Source organism: Triplophysa dalaica, chromosome 23 (assembly GCF_015846415.1).
Source record: "Triplophysa dalaica isolate WHDGS20190420 chromosome 23, ASM1584641v1, whole genome shotgun sequence".
NCBI classification, from domain to species: Eukaryota; Metazoa; Chordata; class Actinopteri; order Cypriniformes; family Nemacheilidae; genus Triplophysa; species Triplophysa dalaica.
In genome coordinates, this window is record NC_079564.1 from 17,931,787 (window position 1) to 17,949,706 (window position 17,920).

General features: G+C 37.8%; 1 protein-coding gene across 1 annotated transcript; it reads left to right on the top strand.

The window, feature by feature from the left end:
• The first annotated feature begins 3,756 nt into the window (after positions 1–3,756).
• On the top strand, positions 3,757–12,703 carry LOC130413047 (major facilitator superfamily domain-containing protein 1-like). The gene is made up of 14 exons (XM_056737971.1): positions 3,757–3,872; positions 3,949–3,997; positions 4,242–4,342; positions 4,491–4,612; positions 4,719–4,774; positions 4,852–4,995; positions 5,261–5,419; positions 5,501–5,616; positions 5,800–5,900; positions 5,981–6,092; positions 6,308–6,445; positions 6,824–6,963; positions 8,497–8,608; positions 12,045–12,703. The coding sequence occupies exons 1-14, from the start codon at positions 3,828–3,830 to the stop codon at positions 12,180–12,182; spliced, it is 1,533 nt and encodes a 510-aa protein (XP_056593949.1). The 5' UTR covers positions 3,757–3,827; the 3' UTR covers positions 12,183–12,703.
• The last annotated feature ends 5,217 nt before the right edge of the window (positions 12,704–17,920 follow it).

The following is a 17,920-nucleotide window of genomic DNA, read 5'->3' on the forward strand; positions in this document are numbered from 1 at the left end:
AAAGACATTTGAATGCAGGTTTGGAACACCATGGATATTTTTATGTGCCTTTGTTGTTCAATCAAAAATGCTCTGTTTGAAAGTGAAAAAATAATTTTGTTATAAAAAAATAAAAGATCGCAAAAAATGGATAAGTTATTTGCATTGCGTGCAAATCTTAGAATTTTTTATTTTTCTTTGTGCACTTTTTTTTGAAGTACCACAAATGTTACTTTATATTCTGCTGTCTCTTTTTGCGGGTCTAAAAGTTTTCCTTGCGAGTGAATGTGTTGTTAGGATAAACCAATTGTACTAGTTTGTATACAGTCATCAACACCAGTTTTTTATACCTTTAACACTTGTTTCTGTCTTGTAATTTTGTAACTCGTATTAATTTCTCACATTACTCTTCACTGGAGATTACAATGAAGTCAGGCGATGACAGGTGATGTGGTGGTGGACTTTAAAGGAAAAAGAAGGCCCTGAATCCTCTCGGGAAATGTGTGGAAGTGGTGAAAGTATATACACGGTGCTACTTTAGGTGGATTCATCAGCACGCGTGACTCACAATATGAAAACATTTACCTGTAAGGATGTCTAGACTGTTATTGTTATAAAGGATGACAAGAGTCAACTCAAAGGATCCTTTCACAACATCTTATTTTGGAGAATCAAGAACCACAAAGTGATACTGGACATCTTACTTGGCCTCGGAACAAACCTGCACGGCGCGTGTCTCACGGTGAATGTGTGAGACTTGAAAGCTCTTATACCTTTGTTGGTAATTGTGAATATATTTTACACTTGAAAAATGTTTTATAGGAAAAGACAAGTCAAGAGTGTCGCGACAGGTAGGGTTCATATACAGTTGTGTTAAAAATTATTCAACCCCCAATGCTGTAAATGGTTTTAGGGAATTAAGTGTACATTTGTAATTGTATTCAGAATGAAATCCTACAAGGACTTCTTAAAGAACCATATGCAACTAAAATGACATCAATTAGTTTTGTAATACAGTAGTAAATGTTTCTTTTGTGAATTCTTCATTGGCATAATTATTCAACCCCTTAAAGACTACCACTCTGAAGAACAGAGGTGTATTGAAAACACCTGTGGATATCAGGGAGCAACAATAAAGCCTAATAGGCACCAATTAGGCAGCTTTAAAATGACTGTGATACTCAGCTCCTTCTAGACATTTACTGGTGTGGTTACAAACATGGTGAGGTCAAGAGAATGGTCCAGGAAGACAAGAGAACAGGTGATTACTCTTCACAGGAAGGGCAATGGCTATAAGAAGATTGCAAAGATGTCAAACATACCAAGAGGAATTCAAGGCAAAGGGCACTGTTGAAACGCTACCTGGTCATGGCAGAAAGAAGATGCTGACTTCGACTGCTGTGCGCTACCTGAAGCGTAGAGTGGAGAAAAGTCCCCGTGTGACTGCTGAGGAACTGAGAAAAGATTTGTCAGATGTGGGTACTGAAGTTTCTGCTCAGACAATACGGCGCACCCTGCGTAATGAAGGCCTCCATGCCAGAACTCCCAGGCGCACCCCCTTTCTGTCCCCAAAGAATAAGAAGAGTCGACTGCAGTATGCCAAAAGTCATGTGGACAAACCACAGAAGTTTTGGGATAGTGTTCTGTGGACTGATGAAACAAAATTAGAACTGTTTGGGCCCATGGATCAACGCTATGTTTGGAGGAGGAAGAACAAGGAAAGAACACCTTGCCTACTGTGAAGCATGGCGGGGGTTCAATCATGCTTTGGGGCTGTTTTGCTTCTGCAGGTACTGGGAAGCTTCAGCGTGTGCAAGGTACCATGAATTCTCTCCATTTCCAGGAGATATTGGATGACAATGTGATGCAGTCCGTCACAAACCTGAGGCTTGGAAGACGTTGGACCTTTCAACAGGACAATGATCCCAAGCATACCTCCAAGTCCACTAGAGCATGGTTGCAGATTAAAGGCTGGAACATTTTGAAGTGGCCATGGCAGTCACCAGACTTAAATCCGATTGAGAACCTCTGGTGGGACTTAAAGAAAGCAGTTGCAGTGCGCAAGCCTAAGAATGTGACTGAACTGGAGGCTTTTTCCCATGATGAATGGGCGGAGATACCTGTAGATCGCTGCAAGACACTTGTGTCAAGCTATGCTTCACGTTTAAAAGCTGTTATAACTGTAAAAGGATGTTGTACTAAGTACTAAGATTGAATGTCACTTGGGGGTTGAATAAAACTGATAATGATGTGAGCTCAGTGTTATGTTATATTTGTCTGACCTACGCGTGCCTCTTTGATTTAATTGTAAGCAGGATGACTGAATGATCATAATCAATGTCAAACCGACCAAAACAATCAATTTCAGTGGGGGTTGAATAATTTTGAACACAACTGTAGGCCTACAGACAATGTGCAGTTTTGTTATAAACATGACCTGATGATATTGCCAAATATCAATGTTTAATTTTTAGGCCTTAAAAAAAAGGAATTGTTCTGTGTGTTATAAGTGCTATGTTACATATACACGTTTAATCTTAAATCGGGGCAGATCGATCAACCCCAATCTCAGCGAGACGCGTCATGTGACAGAATGCAATGTTTAAAGGAAGACACTGATTAGAAATTCTTTGGAGGGTGTGAATGCTTTGGACCTCGGTATACTCAATGACGTTTTTAAAATTGGATGGATTAAACGTTGCATGAATGCTGATCCTAATATGTTAAGGTTTTATATTCCTTTATTGATCTTAGAAAAATTGTGTTGCAAGCTTGGAAGCTTGCCTTTTGCCACATCTTTTACCCTCATTGAAGTATTATGGAACAATCTAAATTTGCTGCATAGAAAACATTTGGTTTGATTAAGGTGTTATTTTTTAAATAGATGTGTAAAAATATGATGGTAATGAGTTTATAGTGAATACTTTGAAGTAAATAATAAACCTAGAGTTTTTGAATGGTTATTAACGTATTGTAGTTACAAGGTATTAAAATATGAAGTGCTCAAATTAGGCTGTATTGAAGGCATGGGACTCAATAATGTTAAACGTAATAATTCTTAATAAGAAGTTATAATGAAGTTTATTTGTCATCCCAAAGCATTTTCTGAGGGAAAATTAAAATATGATCCCTAACAAAATAAAATAAATTTACTTCAAAATTATCATAATAACTATCCCTCTAATTCTTTCAATTCTAAATTACATTGCACATTGCAAGTGTAATCATGAAAAAAATCACATTTCTTTTTTGAATGTGATTATGCGATGGATTTTTGGAAAGAGATATTCTTGCTTCTTAATTTGTCTGTCTGCGACAAGCCATTGAATTTTTGTTTAGTTAATGTATTGTTTTTGATCTGGGAGACAGGGTCAAAGGAAATAGATAAATGGTAAAACTTACAACTCTGTGTTTCATTGCATCTGCATAAAGTAACTACCAAATATGAGAAATTTCTATGTTGATTAATTTGATTATTTATTACTATTGATTTTTGTATTTTTTGTTATATTGTCATGTATGTCTTTGTTTAATATTTAATATTTGCTTCTTTTGTTCTATTGTTTCCTTTTTATATATGTTTTCTATCTCCTGTATATTTTTGTTTAATATTAATTAAACATTCTATGTGACGATCCCTACACTCTTTTGCCAGCTCAGCGCTTTTTTAACGAGCGACACGATTGCCCAATCATCACCAGATGCTGATTCAGCACAGAGGAAAACAACGTCACGTGCACTTATCACGTGACTTTTGTTTTGTAGCGTAGCGCTCGCGCGGAAGACGGTCGCTCAATAGCACACAAGGATCGACTCTTACAGGAGATTGACTCATTCATTGTTTTCTTATGATTTATAGCTCAGCAAATATCTGTGTGGATATTGCAAAAGCGGTATTGTGACAGAACTCCTCATTCCTGTCACATAAACAAAAATAAATCACGCTTAATTGTGTTGTTTGTATGACAGGACTGCAGAGTTTGTTGTGGACTCGACATGGCCAAAGCAGCAGAAAAAGGTAAAGCTTTGATAACACTATTTTTATTCAGGAGGTTTGTGCATTTATTTATCCCGTTCAATCAAATTGTTCGGTTTGGAATCACAGGCAAATGATTTAATGTTGCCTGTGACTACATTCCTTGACTAGATAACCGTAAACAATAGGACTTGTAGCTCATGAGAGTTGTTTTGCTTTGTTGGTGAACTGTAATCTGATACAGATAATGACTAACTTTTATATGTGTTTGTTTGTTTGTTTGCAGCCTACTACCGGTTTGTGGTCTTGTTTTTCAATTGCATGCTGACATTTGGCTCTTATTTCTGCTTTGATATTCCCAGCGTCCTGCAGGATCAGTTTCAAGGGGTGAGATGCCACTCGCTGACCTCTGACCTCACTTGATTCACGATTGAATCATATAGCATTTCATTTAAATAAACATCTTGGATAAATAAAGCACATAGACTAAACTCATGGACGTGTATGTTTGCATTATCTGTGTTATTCTGTGCAGAAATTGACGTGTCCGAACGGGACGTTGAGTAACAGCACTGGTAATGACACAGGAGGGTGTGTGGAAGGTTTGGGAATGACGCCGCAGGAATATAATCTGCTTTACGCCATCTACGCCTGGACGTGAGACACACACACACATACTCACTCAACCAGAGCTGAATTTTTGAGACTTTGACCTATGAACTCCCCCGTGAACTCTAAACTGAGCTTCACTTTGTCTCTTCAGGAATGCTGTGGTGGTGATCATGGCTGGGTTCCTTATTGACAAACTGGGAAACCGCTGTACGTTTAAATCTGAATTTTTGAAATAAGCTTTTATGTGTTTCTGAGTGTAATTTTGGGATTGTTCTCTCCTGTAGTTGGCGTGTTCCTCTTCTCATTCCTGACTGTATTGGGCTCGGCCATCTTTGCGTTGGGATCTCATTTTAAAGGCACAACGTACCTGCTGCCTCTCATGCTGACGGGACGACTTCTGTTCGGTTCTGGAAACGGTTCCCTCACCAGTATGACAAAAGATAGTCACCTTAAACACCACTGATAGTATGCAGGTTTAACATCAGCTGTGTGGTTGTTTCTGTACCTGTAAAGTTTAGACTTAAAGGAGAAGCATCTAATTCTCAAATATTTTCATGATCTGAAGAAAATGTGCCATACTTTAAGGTTAGGTTGTTGTGGGTGGGGTACTGGGTACCAGGGTATGGCAGTGTGGATCCTAGAGAACCTGCTGAAACACACTGGTGATAAATTGACATTGATGTTTTGTGTTAGTTGTGCAGAACCGCATCACAGCGTTCTGGTTCCGCGGGAAGGAGCTGGCGCTGGCGTTCGGACTGACTCTGGCGTTTTCCCGGTTGGGTTCCGTTCTGAACTTTTTCTTCACTCAAAGATTCGAGTCTCAGTACGGCATGCAGTGGACGCTGTGGGGAGGTGAGACACCACACACACGTACACAAGAGTTGATCTGAAGCTTTAGGAAAGAGGTGACACTCACATTCTCTGTGTGTTAAGGCACATTTCTGTGTGTTCTTGGGTTCTTGTCGGCTGTGACGGTCAGTGTTTTGGATAAGATGGGCATGAAGCAGCTCGGGCTGGATGGAGTGATTCAGGAGGAGTCGCGTAAAGTGGTGAGAGAAAGCGAGGAAATATGACAACGTATAGTATTTTTTTTAAACATTTCTGTAGTATGCAAGGAAGCAACACATTGATGCGGCTTCTTTAATTCTAAAGTTGTGTTTGGTGGATAATTATTAATAACAAATGAATTAATAATGTGTTGTGTTTGTTTGTGTGTGTGTGTGTGTGTGTAGAGAATTCAGGATGTGAAGCGTCTCTCTCTCAGATACTGGGTTCTGGTTCTTACCATCATGTTCTTTTATAACGGGATCTTTCCCTTCATTGCTGATGCCAGGTATAGGAACACGTCACATCATACCATGAGCTTTATAAATGGGTTTGTATGCACTTTAAATGTGATTGTGTGTGTTTCAGTAAGTTTATCCAGGATAAATACAGCGGGTACAGTCAGAAGGAAGCGGCGTACATTGCAGGTGCTGTGTATGACAGTTCTCTGGTCCTCTCTGCTGCTGTGGGAATTCTTATTGTGAGTTTAACCACACAAATACACAGATTGTATTGTATTTCTATCATTTATTGTAGTTATTATACCGTATATAATACTATATGCGGAGAATATGTATAAACTGTAGTAACCAATACTAAAGTAGATTTAAATTAGCATGGGATAACCACATACTATGGCTAAAGGTTTTTTAAGGGTCTTTTCAATGATGTGTTGTTGTTTGGTGTGTAATGCAGGATTATGTGGGTCTGCGTGGAGTGTTTGCAGTGTTGTGTGCTGTCTTGACTCTTCCTGTGTTTGGACTTCTGGCCTTCACTTTTGTCCCTCCTCTTGTATCAACCATCTGGCTGGGCATCACTTATTCATTTGCTGCTGTGAGTAACACACACACCGGACACATTTTATATCACTTTGCATCCAAAATGAGATAACTAAGTTTTTTTTAATCATGTTTTTTAATTGTGCACTCCAATTAATATCAATGAAACTGCAGTTTGTTTGTTCTGATTTAAGCCAACATATCTTAATACAGCTAACTAAACTAACTAAACTAAAAACATGTTTTTTTTTATTTAATAACGCTGTTATGTCTTTTTGGAACCAAACTCTTCAAATGTACATTTAAACGTAAAAATCAATTAAGTCTGTTTATACATCAAATAAGATCTTGAGTACAAAGTTACAGCCCTCCAAATATACACGTTTGTTGCATAGAGTGCATGTACTCAATTTGACTGACATGTTTTTTGTAGGCGAGTATGTGGCCCTCTATTCCTCTAGTCGTGCCTCAGGCCACATTGGGCACAGCGATGGGACTGGCTACATCAGTACAGATGATTGGCATCGGTATTTCTAACCTGGTGGTGGGTCAGATTCTGGGAACCAAGTCAAGGTGATGTTTATGGAACACATTTAATTTCAAATTGTTCAAATTGCTCATGGTATAGCAAAATATGCCATTGTATTTTACTTTTTTTTCACATTACATGAAAATACCATGGTATATGATTACTGTAGGATAACCAAGTAGTTCCCTAAATCCCTGACATTATTAACTCGTATTCCAGAAGTGCATTTTCGGTAAACCATATGAATGATTTTTTGTTCTCATAAGACATTTTAAATTTTTACAAATACTGAAAATGTTACATTTTAAATTAAATTTTTTCAATGATAATTTAAGTTAAACGTAGGAATCAGAAGAAGTCAGTAAAGGAGGAAATTGTCCCTAAGATATGAATCAAGGATTATTAAAGGGGTCATTTGACGCGGCTAAAATGAATATTATTGTTTGCTTTAGATGTAATAAAATGTGTATACACGATTTAAGGTTAAAAAAGACTGTATTTTCCACATACCGTGCATGTTTGTATCTCCTTTTTGCTTCGCCTCTGTGAAATGCGCTGATATTTTACAAAGCTCTTCGCTCTGAAAAGCGAGGTGTGCTATGATTGGCCAGTTCACTAGTGCTTAGTGATTGGTCAAAAACTGCACGGAAATGTAACGCTTACCATATATGGAACATCAGGTTCCTCTTCAATTGTACAGACAGGTACGCCCACATTACTAACGTATACATTTGGGCAATGTAACAAAGTTCAAAGTAGGGAAGGAAGGAGGCAGGAACCGGCGAACATTTAAACAAACTTTAATCAAAATATATAACAACAATAACTCTGAAGTAAAAGACCGGCAGCCACCTCACAGTCGACGCTGATCACAAGAACATAAGCGCAAATAAACACATGTCTGGGCCCGGTCCTCTCTCGTCAGCAGTCCTGTCGCTCGTCCTCTTATGCTCCCGATTTCCTCTGTGAGATTTGCAGGACCGGTGTGCGCACAGCTGATTCCAACCATCACTTACGCCAACTGCCCCGCCTCCCGGCTCCTGTCCCGCCTTCCTCACCACAGGCGGTCTTAGTCATATCGTGTTACGAACTGACGTAGATTCGCAGGGGTGTGGTTACACGAGGCGTTTCAGGCAGGTCTGGGTGAGCATTCGCTTCTAGATAAAATACATCTTTTGTTCCGACACTTACATTTTTGCAATTTTATGTGTCTAATACAAGCATGGGCAATTTACAATACCATGTTTTGTCTCAAGATGCACACCAGTAATGTTTTTATCTAAGTCATTTTAATAGTGCAACTGAAATATCCTGATTTAACAAAGGCATGGTCCTGGCTTAAGCTAAGCCTTTTCTGTGAAACCGGTCTGTTACAGGTTTATGTACCCTACATGTAACCTACAAATGTACCCTAATTCTAAAACTACACATTTTCTCATTCCTGCTACTTTGCCCATGTACCACAGTACCACCAACATACCTTTTTGTGTGAGTGATTGACAAATTATACCAACAGAACAGATGACAGTGTGTTTTATATGCTGTGAAACTGACTGTGTGTCTATGCGTGTGTGCAGTGATGTTAAGATCCCACTGTGGAGATGGCAATATATGATGATCTTTATGCTGGCCAACACTGTCAGCTGCATCATCACCTCTATCATACTCAACATCATCGACTACAAACAGGTAAGACACACATCCACCCACAATCACCACTTCTCTCTGAATAACTCATGATCTATGGGTTACCATAGCAACTGTATGAACCGAACAGAAGTGTGAATAGTTCGTTAGAACATTCAATTCAATTTTATTTATATAGCGCTTTTCACAGTGTGCATTGTTCCAAAGCAGCTTTAAAATAAGAATAAGAAAAATAGATAAACACAAAAATGGTAAAACACAGCACATCGCATGGTCTTAATAGAACAAGTAGAAAATGTTCTAGTAAATACAATCTCATAAATGCAGTCTCCCGGTGGTCTATTTAGGATATTATGAATGCTTGGCTGAAACGATGTCTTTGATGTAGATTTAAATTTGGAGAGAGTATCCCTCAAATAGTATCGGGAAGGCTATTCCAGAGTTTAGGTGCTACATATGAGAAAGCTCTTCCCACTTTGGTGGATTTAGTTAGTCTAGGTGAGCATGATGGGTAGTAATGTGATAGAAGCTCTGTTATGTAGGTAGGGGCTAAACCGTTTAGGGCCTTATAAGTAATTAAATAACTTTAAAATCTATACGATACTTAATGGGTAGCCAGTGAAGCGATGATAAAACTGGGGTTATGTGATCGTATTTTCTTTACCTGGTAAGAACTCTGGCAGCTGCCAGATGATATATTGATGATACAGGACAACCACTAAGTAGAGCATTACAATAGTCAAGTCTTGAGGTCACAAATGCATGAATAAGCTTCCCTTTTTTAGCAACACATCAAATATTTCGTAATTTGGCAACATTTCTAGATGTGATTTTTAAATGACAGGTTTCTGTCTAATATAATGTCTAGGTCTTTAACTGTATTTGTTGGAGTTAAAGTGCAGCCTTCAATTTGCAGGTTATAATCTGAGATATTCTGTTTATGTGTATTTTGCCTGATAAGTAATATTTCTGTTTTATTACAATTTAATAGAATGAAATTACTAGTTATCCATAGTTTTGTGTCTTCGATGCACTCTAACAATATAAGTAATAAGTGTAAGTGTAATAATGTTCAATAAAAGGAAGGAAGGAGACAGGAACCGGCAAACATTTAATAAAACAACAACAAAGTAAAAAGACAGCCGGCAGCCCCTCCTGGACGAGTTCTGGCGAATAACACAGTACATGAACACAAATAACACAAACCACAACTAAAAGCCAGGCCTGGTCCTCTCTCATTGACGGTCCGGTCGCTCGTCATCTTATGCTCCTGATCTCCTCCTTGATACGAGACCGGTTCGCGTACATTTGACACGCATTATCACTCACTCACCGGCCTCGTCCCGCCTACTTCACTACAATGAGATATAAAGCTGAGTATCATCTGCATCAGTGGACGTTAATTCCATGTTTTCTAATAATGTTGCCAAGGGGCAGCATGTATATGTAAAATAGCAACGGTCCTAAAACCGACCCCTGAGGTAATCCATAATTTACTTGCGTTAGATTTGATGGACATATTGATATCTGTCTGTTACGTAAGATCTGAACCAGTTTAGTGCCTGTCCCTGAATATCAGAATAATTGTGTAAGCGATCCAAAAGTATGTTATGGTCTACAGTATCGAACGTAACACTAAGGTCAAGCAGGACTAGGAGTGAGATGTTACCTTTTTCAGATGCTATAAACGGGTCGTTTGTAATTTTAACAAGCGCAGTTTCAGTGCTATGATGCGGTCTAAAGCCAGACTGAATTTTTGTCATTATTTTGTAAGAAAGAGCAAAACTGAGTGGACACTACTTTTCTAGTATTCTAGACGGGTAAGACAGATTTGGAATCGGTCTATAGTTTCCTTGTTCACTGTGGTCTAAGTTTGGTTTCTTGATAAGAGGCTTATTGACGGCAAGCTCAAAGGGTCCTTGGACATGACTTAGATGAATTGAAGAGTTGATAATGTTATAAACTCAGCAAAAAAAGAAACGTCCTCTGACTTTCAACTGTTTTTACTTTCAGTAAACTTAATATGTGTAAATATTTGTATGAACATTAAAAGATTCAACACCATAAGACATAAACTAAAAATGTTTCACAGACATGTGACTAACAGAAATAGAATAATGTGTTCCTGAATGAAGGTAGGCTCAAAATCAAAAGTACCAGTCAGTATCTGGTGTGGCCACCTGCTGCTTGAAGTACTGCAGTGCATCTCCTCCTCATGGACTGGACCAGATTTGTCAGTTCTTGCTGTGAGATGTAAGCCCACTCTTCCACCAAGGCACTTGCAAGTTCCTGGACATTTCTGGGGGGAATGGCCCTAGCCCTCACCCTGCGATCCAACAGGTCCCAGACTTGCTCAATGGGATTGAGATCCGGGCTCTTTGCTGGCCATGGCAGAACACTGACATTGGTGTCATGCAGAAACTCAGGCACAGAACGAGCAGTATGGCTGGTGGCATTGTCCTGCTGGAGGATCATGTCCGGATGAGCATGCATAAAGGGTACCACATGAGGGAGGAGGATGTCTTCCCTGTACCGCGAGGCATTGAGATTGCCTGCAATGACAACAAGCTCAGTCCGATGGTGATGTGATATACCGCCCCAGACCATGACGGACCCCCCACCTCCAAATCGATCCCGCTCCAGGGTACAGCCCTCGGTGTAACGACAAGTCTCTTTTAGTGTCCTGTGTTTTTAGAACTGTGACCTTAAATGCCTTCTCTCTGTAAACTGTTAAGGTCTTAACGACCATTCCACAGGTGCATGTTAATTAATTGATTATAGTTAATTGAACATGCATGGAAAACATTGTTTAAACCCTTTACATTGAAGATCTGTAAAGTTATTTGGATTTTTACAACATTATTGTTGAAATACAGAGTCCTGAAAAAGGGACGTTTCTTTTTTTGCTGAGTTTATATAGGCTCTATTGAAACAGGTAGTAACTATTTTAATAATTTCGTTTTTATGGGGTCTAATAAGCTTGTTGTAGGTTTAGATGTTGCAATAAGTTTAATTTCATTAAACATTGAGCAAGAAGCAGGACGAATTGTTTGACTCTTCACATTGGGATGATTTGACACATCATTCCACTCAACCTTGAATTGAATCATTACAGGATTTTCTCAGAGCCTAAAAAACTTGATTCACTTCTTATTATTTTTAAGATCAACAAGTAAAAATAAACAGCTCTTTGAACTTTTGCGATTAGACAGTTTGGATGAACTGTGAGTTGTCAGTCAACAGCACTTTCCAGTAGCAGAGGTTATTTTTGGCTGTGGGTTAATTTGAAATGACAATTTGACCAGATGTACTTTTTCATTACACTTTTTTTTGCACAGAATTATTGTTACTTGTTAAGCGAAAGAAAACATTATTGTTTTAGGAATCTTTATCAAAATGTAATAACTGTCACATTCTGGAAACAAAATTTATTGTGCACAGTTTAATTCAAGGATTAATTAATACACTCTGTTTATAGGGGAACACTCTCAATAAGATGACTAAGAGGTCATCAGCTCCAAGCTCTGTGTCTCAGACCGACAGAGAACCGCTGGTGAATGAAGAGAGAGAGGACAATGAAGAGATAACTGATTCGCCCTCCATCAACAGAACCTGAAGGAAATCAGCTTCTATGTGTTTCTCTATACTCTAAACTCTGGGACATAACAGTGCGACTAAAGGGAAAATGTACATTTGTTTTCAAAAAAGTGTCATATGATGTTCAGTATTAACACTAACACACAGTACAGAATTCACATACTCCTTGATCTTCAGATGGCATTGATTTCTGAACACTCTTTAAACTTCTGACTGGCAGTATTTTTAATGTTATAATTGTAACATAAATTAGATATAACATATTATAGGGTAATATTGTATCTTTCTCTGTAGTGGAATTTCTTAATCTGTGCTTTTCATTTGGATGATTTTACGATAAATTATTAAAATGACGGTTATTGATTTATTTGTGAAGCAAATTTACAAACATCAGGAAAAAATGTTAATGAATATGGGACAGATTTATAATGCATTTTAATATTGTGTGACCTTGTTTTTACAGCTGCTTACAAAATTATAGAATAATGTGCACCCATTTTTTTCTTTTTTAATAATACAAAAATAAAGTTTTGTACTACAGTGATATTTTAAAGTATCATGTCATTGCACAATCACGAATACGATTAATATGTTTATATATCATTATTTTGAAGTATATAAATAATATTTTATACATGTTTAACGTTCAATAAAAACAATGAAATGTTACATTTAAAAATTTTGATTTTCCATCTGTCCATTGTTTCACGTCTCGCAGCCTTGGATTAATCTTTATAAATATGACATTTTAATGTCATTTTAAATCCAATAAATATGCTTTAATAAAAACAGCAACAATAACTTAAAACATGATTTGTCACTTCCAGGGTGTTGCTGATTTTTAACGTTTTTAAACTTGAGGAAACGCTTTATAATTTGTTTCCACAGACTTGATTTTGATTTGTGTCCAGTAATGCGAACAGACTCACATTTAAGAATAGCGCGACGCTTTCATTTAAAGGAACTTACTAAGTCTTCACAGACGTTAAGAGAAATGAAAGCTTGAAGAGGGACAGACGAAATATATTAAAAAGTTTTAAATAAGAATTTGAAAATTTAATGCAGTGGTTCTCAACTCTGGCCCGCGAGATCCATTTTCCTGCCGAGTTTAGCCAGAACTCTGATATGAAACACCTGAACAAGCTATTCAGCGTCTTTAGGAATGGATGTGTACAACTTAATGCGGCGCTGCGCAAATCTATCAGCGTATGAGATTGAAGTACCGCGAGAGCGACTAAAGGGAAGCTCGCTCGGTACGCATTTGAATTGCTCTCGCGGTACTTTAGTACGATATGCCAAACAATCTGCGCAGCCCAAAGTTGAACGCGTCTATTGCTGAAGTCACTGATTAGCCTCTTCAGGTGTTTTATCAGAGTTGGGGCTAAACTCGGCAGGAAAATGGACCTCGTGTGCCAGAGTTGAGAACCACTGATTTAATGTGATCGGATTGAAGACGAAGAATGAACGGGAAATATTGCGTGCTCTTTTGTGAGAGAACCAGTAGGCGTCGCTCATGCTCTGATTAACGCAGTGTTTTGGATATAAACGTGTACAATCAGAGAGAGTGGAGGTCGACTTTTACCTGATTGGTTTCTAAATGTTATTCGGTGCTTTGCGCCAATCACAAAGACAATTTAACCGATTTGAGAATGACAACACAAACAATTACCGATCAGAGTGACATCGGACTTTCATCGGACGTCCACTTATCATCTCGCGCTGCAACGCATAGGCGCGCGTCCGGATGGATGGATCGAGAACGCGGAAGGCTCGTATTTACACTGGAGTTGCGCAATGATTTATTAGCAAAAACCGTAACGTAATATCGTAATAAGCATCTGGAAGACCGTGTGTGAGCACTTTTGGGCTAAATAATTACAATTTATTTTTTTTATCTTTTTTTATTTGTTATTTGATTTGTGAATGTCAAAACCGCTTTAAAGCTCGAGACGCGCTGCTGCGGAGTGATGAAGTCTTCACACAGTGTCAGTGACTAACTAGACTTCACACAGGTCATAAATATACTGTATAATATATATAATATAATTATTTTGAATTAATTTTGTTGTGTCACCTGAGGCATTAGATACACAAGTCACCTGTCAGAAGAAACCGAGTTAATGTGGCAGTTTGACATAAACCTTTGATCTGGTTTTGGCCTAAAGATCTAAGCATGTACACTCTTAAAAACCAGTTGTTCATGATACCATAGATAGAAGAACCAACTTTGGGTGAATGGTGCCATAAATAACATTGCACATCTGAAGAACCTTTCTGTTTCTCAGATGAATCTTTGTTGAGGAAAAATAATCTTTGGATTCTTTCTTGAGATACACAAGAAATTATTGACCATATATTAATATATTGTGCAGCCATAGGAAATATAAAAAAATGTTAAATTGTATTTTATGTTTAAATGAAAATAAATAAGTGTTTGTTGCTTCGGCCTTCAGGGGTGTATTCCAGAAAGCTGGTTATCAGACATACCCGGGTAAGTTTAAGGGTTAGTTAGCTGGTAACCCCAACTTTCGGTTCCAAAAATGGAGATAACTTTCTGGGTATGTAAGTAACCATAGCAACTTACTCTTTGAAGATAACCTGCTCCAGAAGAGATGTTCCAGGGTTAGTTCATTTGAAGGAAATGTTTCAAATCTTTAGGGGTCGTCTACGCATGTGTGCGCTTTTGATGAGGGTCAAGTGGCCGTGGAAGCACAGATGGCATACAATATATAGTAATCTTACAGCAATATTACAATTACATTTCCAATCTAACCCATCACAATTTTTTTATTAACTTTATTATTTAACCTTTTAAGATGAAATAATCTTTAAACAAATTAATGTAAGCTGTTATTGTAAAACTTTATGTATTTATATTAAATATTGTACTTTTAATTATTTTTATAAAATAATCTTTAAATATAACTGGATGTATTTAGTCATCTTACAATTTCCAACCGTTAATGGATGTTAATAGTGAAGTATTTTAACTCCAGAGGAATGCATATCAGTATTCTTGTCCACTTATTAGGCAATATTTGATGCATTGGGTCAAAGATAGTTGTGGCCTAATGGTTAGAGAGCCCGATTTCAAACTCAAAGGTTGCAAGTCCGATTCCCAGGCTGGCAGGTGTCCAAGGCTTTATTAGGTGACCCCACAATGGGATCACCATGGTGTATTGTTTACATATTTAAATTCTTAAAAATAAACTCTAAAAAAATACATAAAAAACTTAGACTTAAGGATTTCAAACTGACTGTATTCCTTAATAATGTCTTTCTGATCCTCAGCCTCCTCCTACAGTTTAGTATTTAAAGGCCTTTCTCCAAATTACAATTAGTCTTTCAGGATAGGCCGTTTTCACCTCTTTTTAACATTTGGAAAGCCATGACCTTTTAGCAAATAAAGTAAAAAGCAAAAAGCAAAAAACATAATTTATGTGTATTTGAAAGGGCTATATAAAAACTACATAATTATTATGTATATATGACTGGGCCTAACATTTTAAACTCTACCTCTGTCACAGAAGATCTTCTTCATCCTCTGCTTCAAATGAATGATCATACATTGTGATTAGGGCCAATGTAGTAGTTTCTAGAATTAAAAGAGTCTCCATTAATATGACTACACCAGCAATGCAAAGTCAGTTTTTTATAAAACCAAATAAAGGGAATTTTTTTAAGGAACATACAGAGAAGGAACAAGAAATTGGTTCAATTCTGCCTTCCAAATTACCAATGTGATCAAATACATATACAAAACACAATTTTGGTAAAATTGTTAGAAATGTTAAAATTACAGTTACAAACATCTCAACAAATCAACAGTTTATGTAACAAAGATAGCCATGATGAGTATATATTTTAAATATTATAGTATTTTTTTGCATATATTTAATAATGTAAAACTGCATATATAAAATGTATTAATTACATTTTTTCAATAGTTTTATAAAAACATAACCTAAATAATTAAATTTTATGATTTCCCAAATGTATTGGTCATTACCTGTTTAATAGATTACAAGAATCAAGCCACATAGGTTTTACAGAAACCACTAAATGTAATATGAGTATTTATTTTGAACAAAATGCAAGTTTAACTGTTCTTGTTAAAATACTGTATGATAGTTAACGCATTTGTAGAGATGAAAAATTCCTCTGGTCACGATAATACATTCTTGACACAGTCTAGCTTCATAAGCGAGTCCAAAAGTCTACTTGTCATCATTTCTAAAAGCTTTCCCGAGTAAGACTCAGTTTGCTACTGTTCCGGCCTTACTCGGATCCATGACGAGTGGGCTTCAAACCGGCGAACGTTCTGGCAAAGGAAGCGAGTCTGGCGCTCTAACGAGGCAACTCTCATTCCGCTGGTCGGGAACCCCCTTTCGTCAGTGTCGGAAGTGCCCTACATGTGTTTGAGTTCCGAACATGCCAGCCACATTGAGCTCTGGCCCACCGAGAGTTTCAAATGGCCATCTGCACCTGTTTATGCGCGACACAATTTCAACAACTGTCATGTATTTATTACTTTCATTGGAGAAGACCTTCCCCAACATATATACCGCATTTTGTGTATTTCACATCAAATTATGCTTTTATATATAATCATCCGAATATGTATTTTTGTAACTCCTGGTAAGTGTTTTGCTTTTTCATAATTTATCCATCATTACTATCATGTTCGAGGAATGTCTTTCTCTGAAGGGTCAGACAGAAACACCAGGCGCTGTCATGAATAATTAAGAGAAATGTCTTCTAAAGATTATGATTGTACATGAATTTAAAAAAGAAAATGATCCACATTGTTATGCTATTTACCATTAACGCTGCAATATTTCATGAAAAATGTTTGTTATTTTTGATTTCACTCGGACTTTAAAGGTGCCTTTCCCTGTGATGCCGATTTTCAAGCTTTAGAGGATAAATAATATCTGCAATATGATAAAGCTTAAAGTTCAAGAAGTCAGGAAAAGCTTTTACTGTAAAGAAGTCAGGATGCATGACACACCGTTGCACCACCCCTTTAAGAATTAAACGTTTTAGTCGATCGTGCTGGAGTCGTATAGCAACCGTTCTAAACATGACAGCTTACTTCTTAGCTCAGATGGATTCCTGTTGTTTCCAGGCAGACCGTTAAAGAACGCGACCTACCTGCTCCCGGAAATCCGGTGAAATTCAACCAATCAGATAACGACTTAGAACGTGCTGAAGTGTTTCCAGAAGAGTGTGATTTACCCTGATTTCCACTGCACACGTGTGTGGCACGTTAATGTTATGTCAATGTTATAACATTGTATGTTATATTAACAGCCACTCCCATGTGGCCTTCACATAGCCCAGCAAAATCAACATGTATGCGCTCCCATGGTTTGCCCAGCCACTCCCATGGGTGGAGGGGGGCTTGGCATGGAATTTTCTGTATCTGGTGACATTACTGACACATTTTCACAAGAAGTTCAATGTCGGCATCAAGTCCTGGCCACCAGGACTTCATCCTGACAATACCCGGATGGCCAGCGTGTAATTCTTCCAGCACTCTTTTCTGCAGCTTTTGGGGAACAAGCACTTTCATGGCTCGCATTAAACAACCTTGTTGGACAGATAGTTGATTGCGTCTGGAAACGAAAGGTGTGAGCTCATTGTTTTTCAGCCAGATTCACAGCTTGAGTCCTTTCTATGACCTATTCGATGATAGGTCATAATTTTTGTTTTTGTGCTCCACATGTAACGGCAGACGGGAAAGGCCATCGGCAT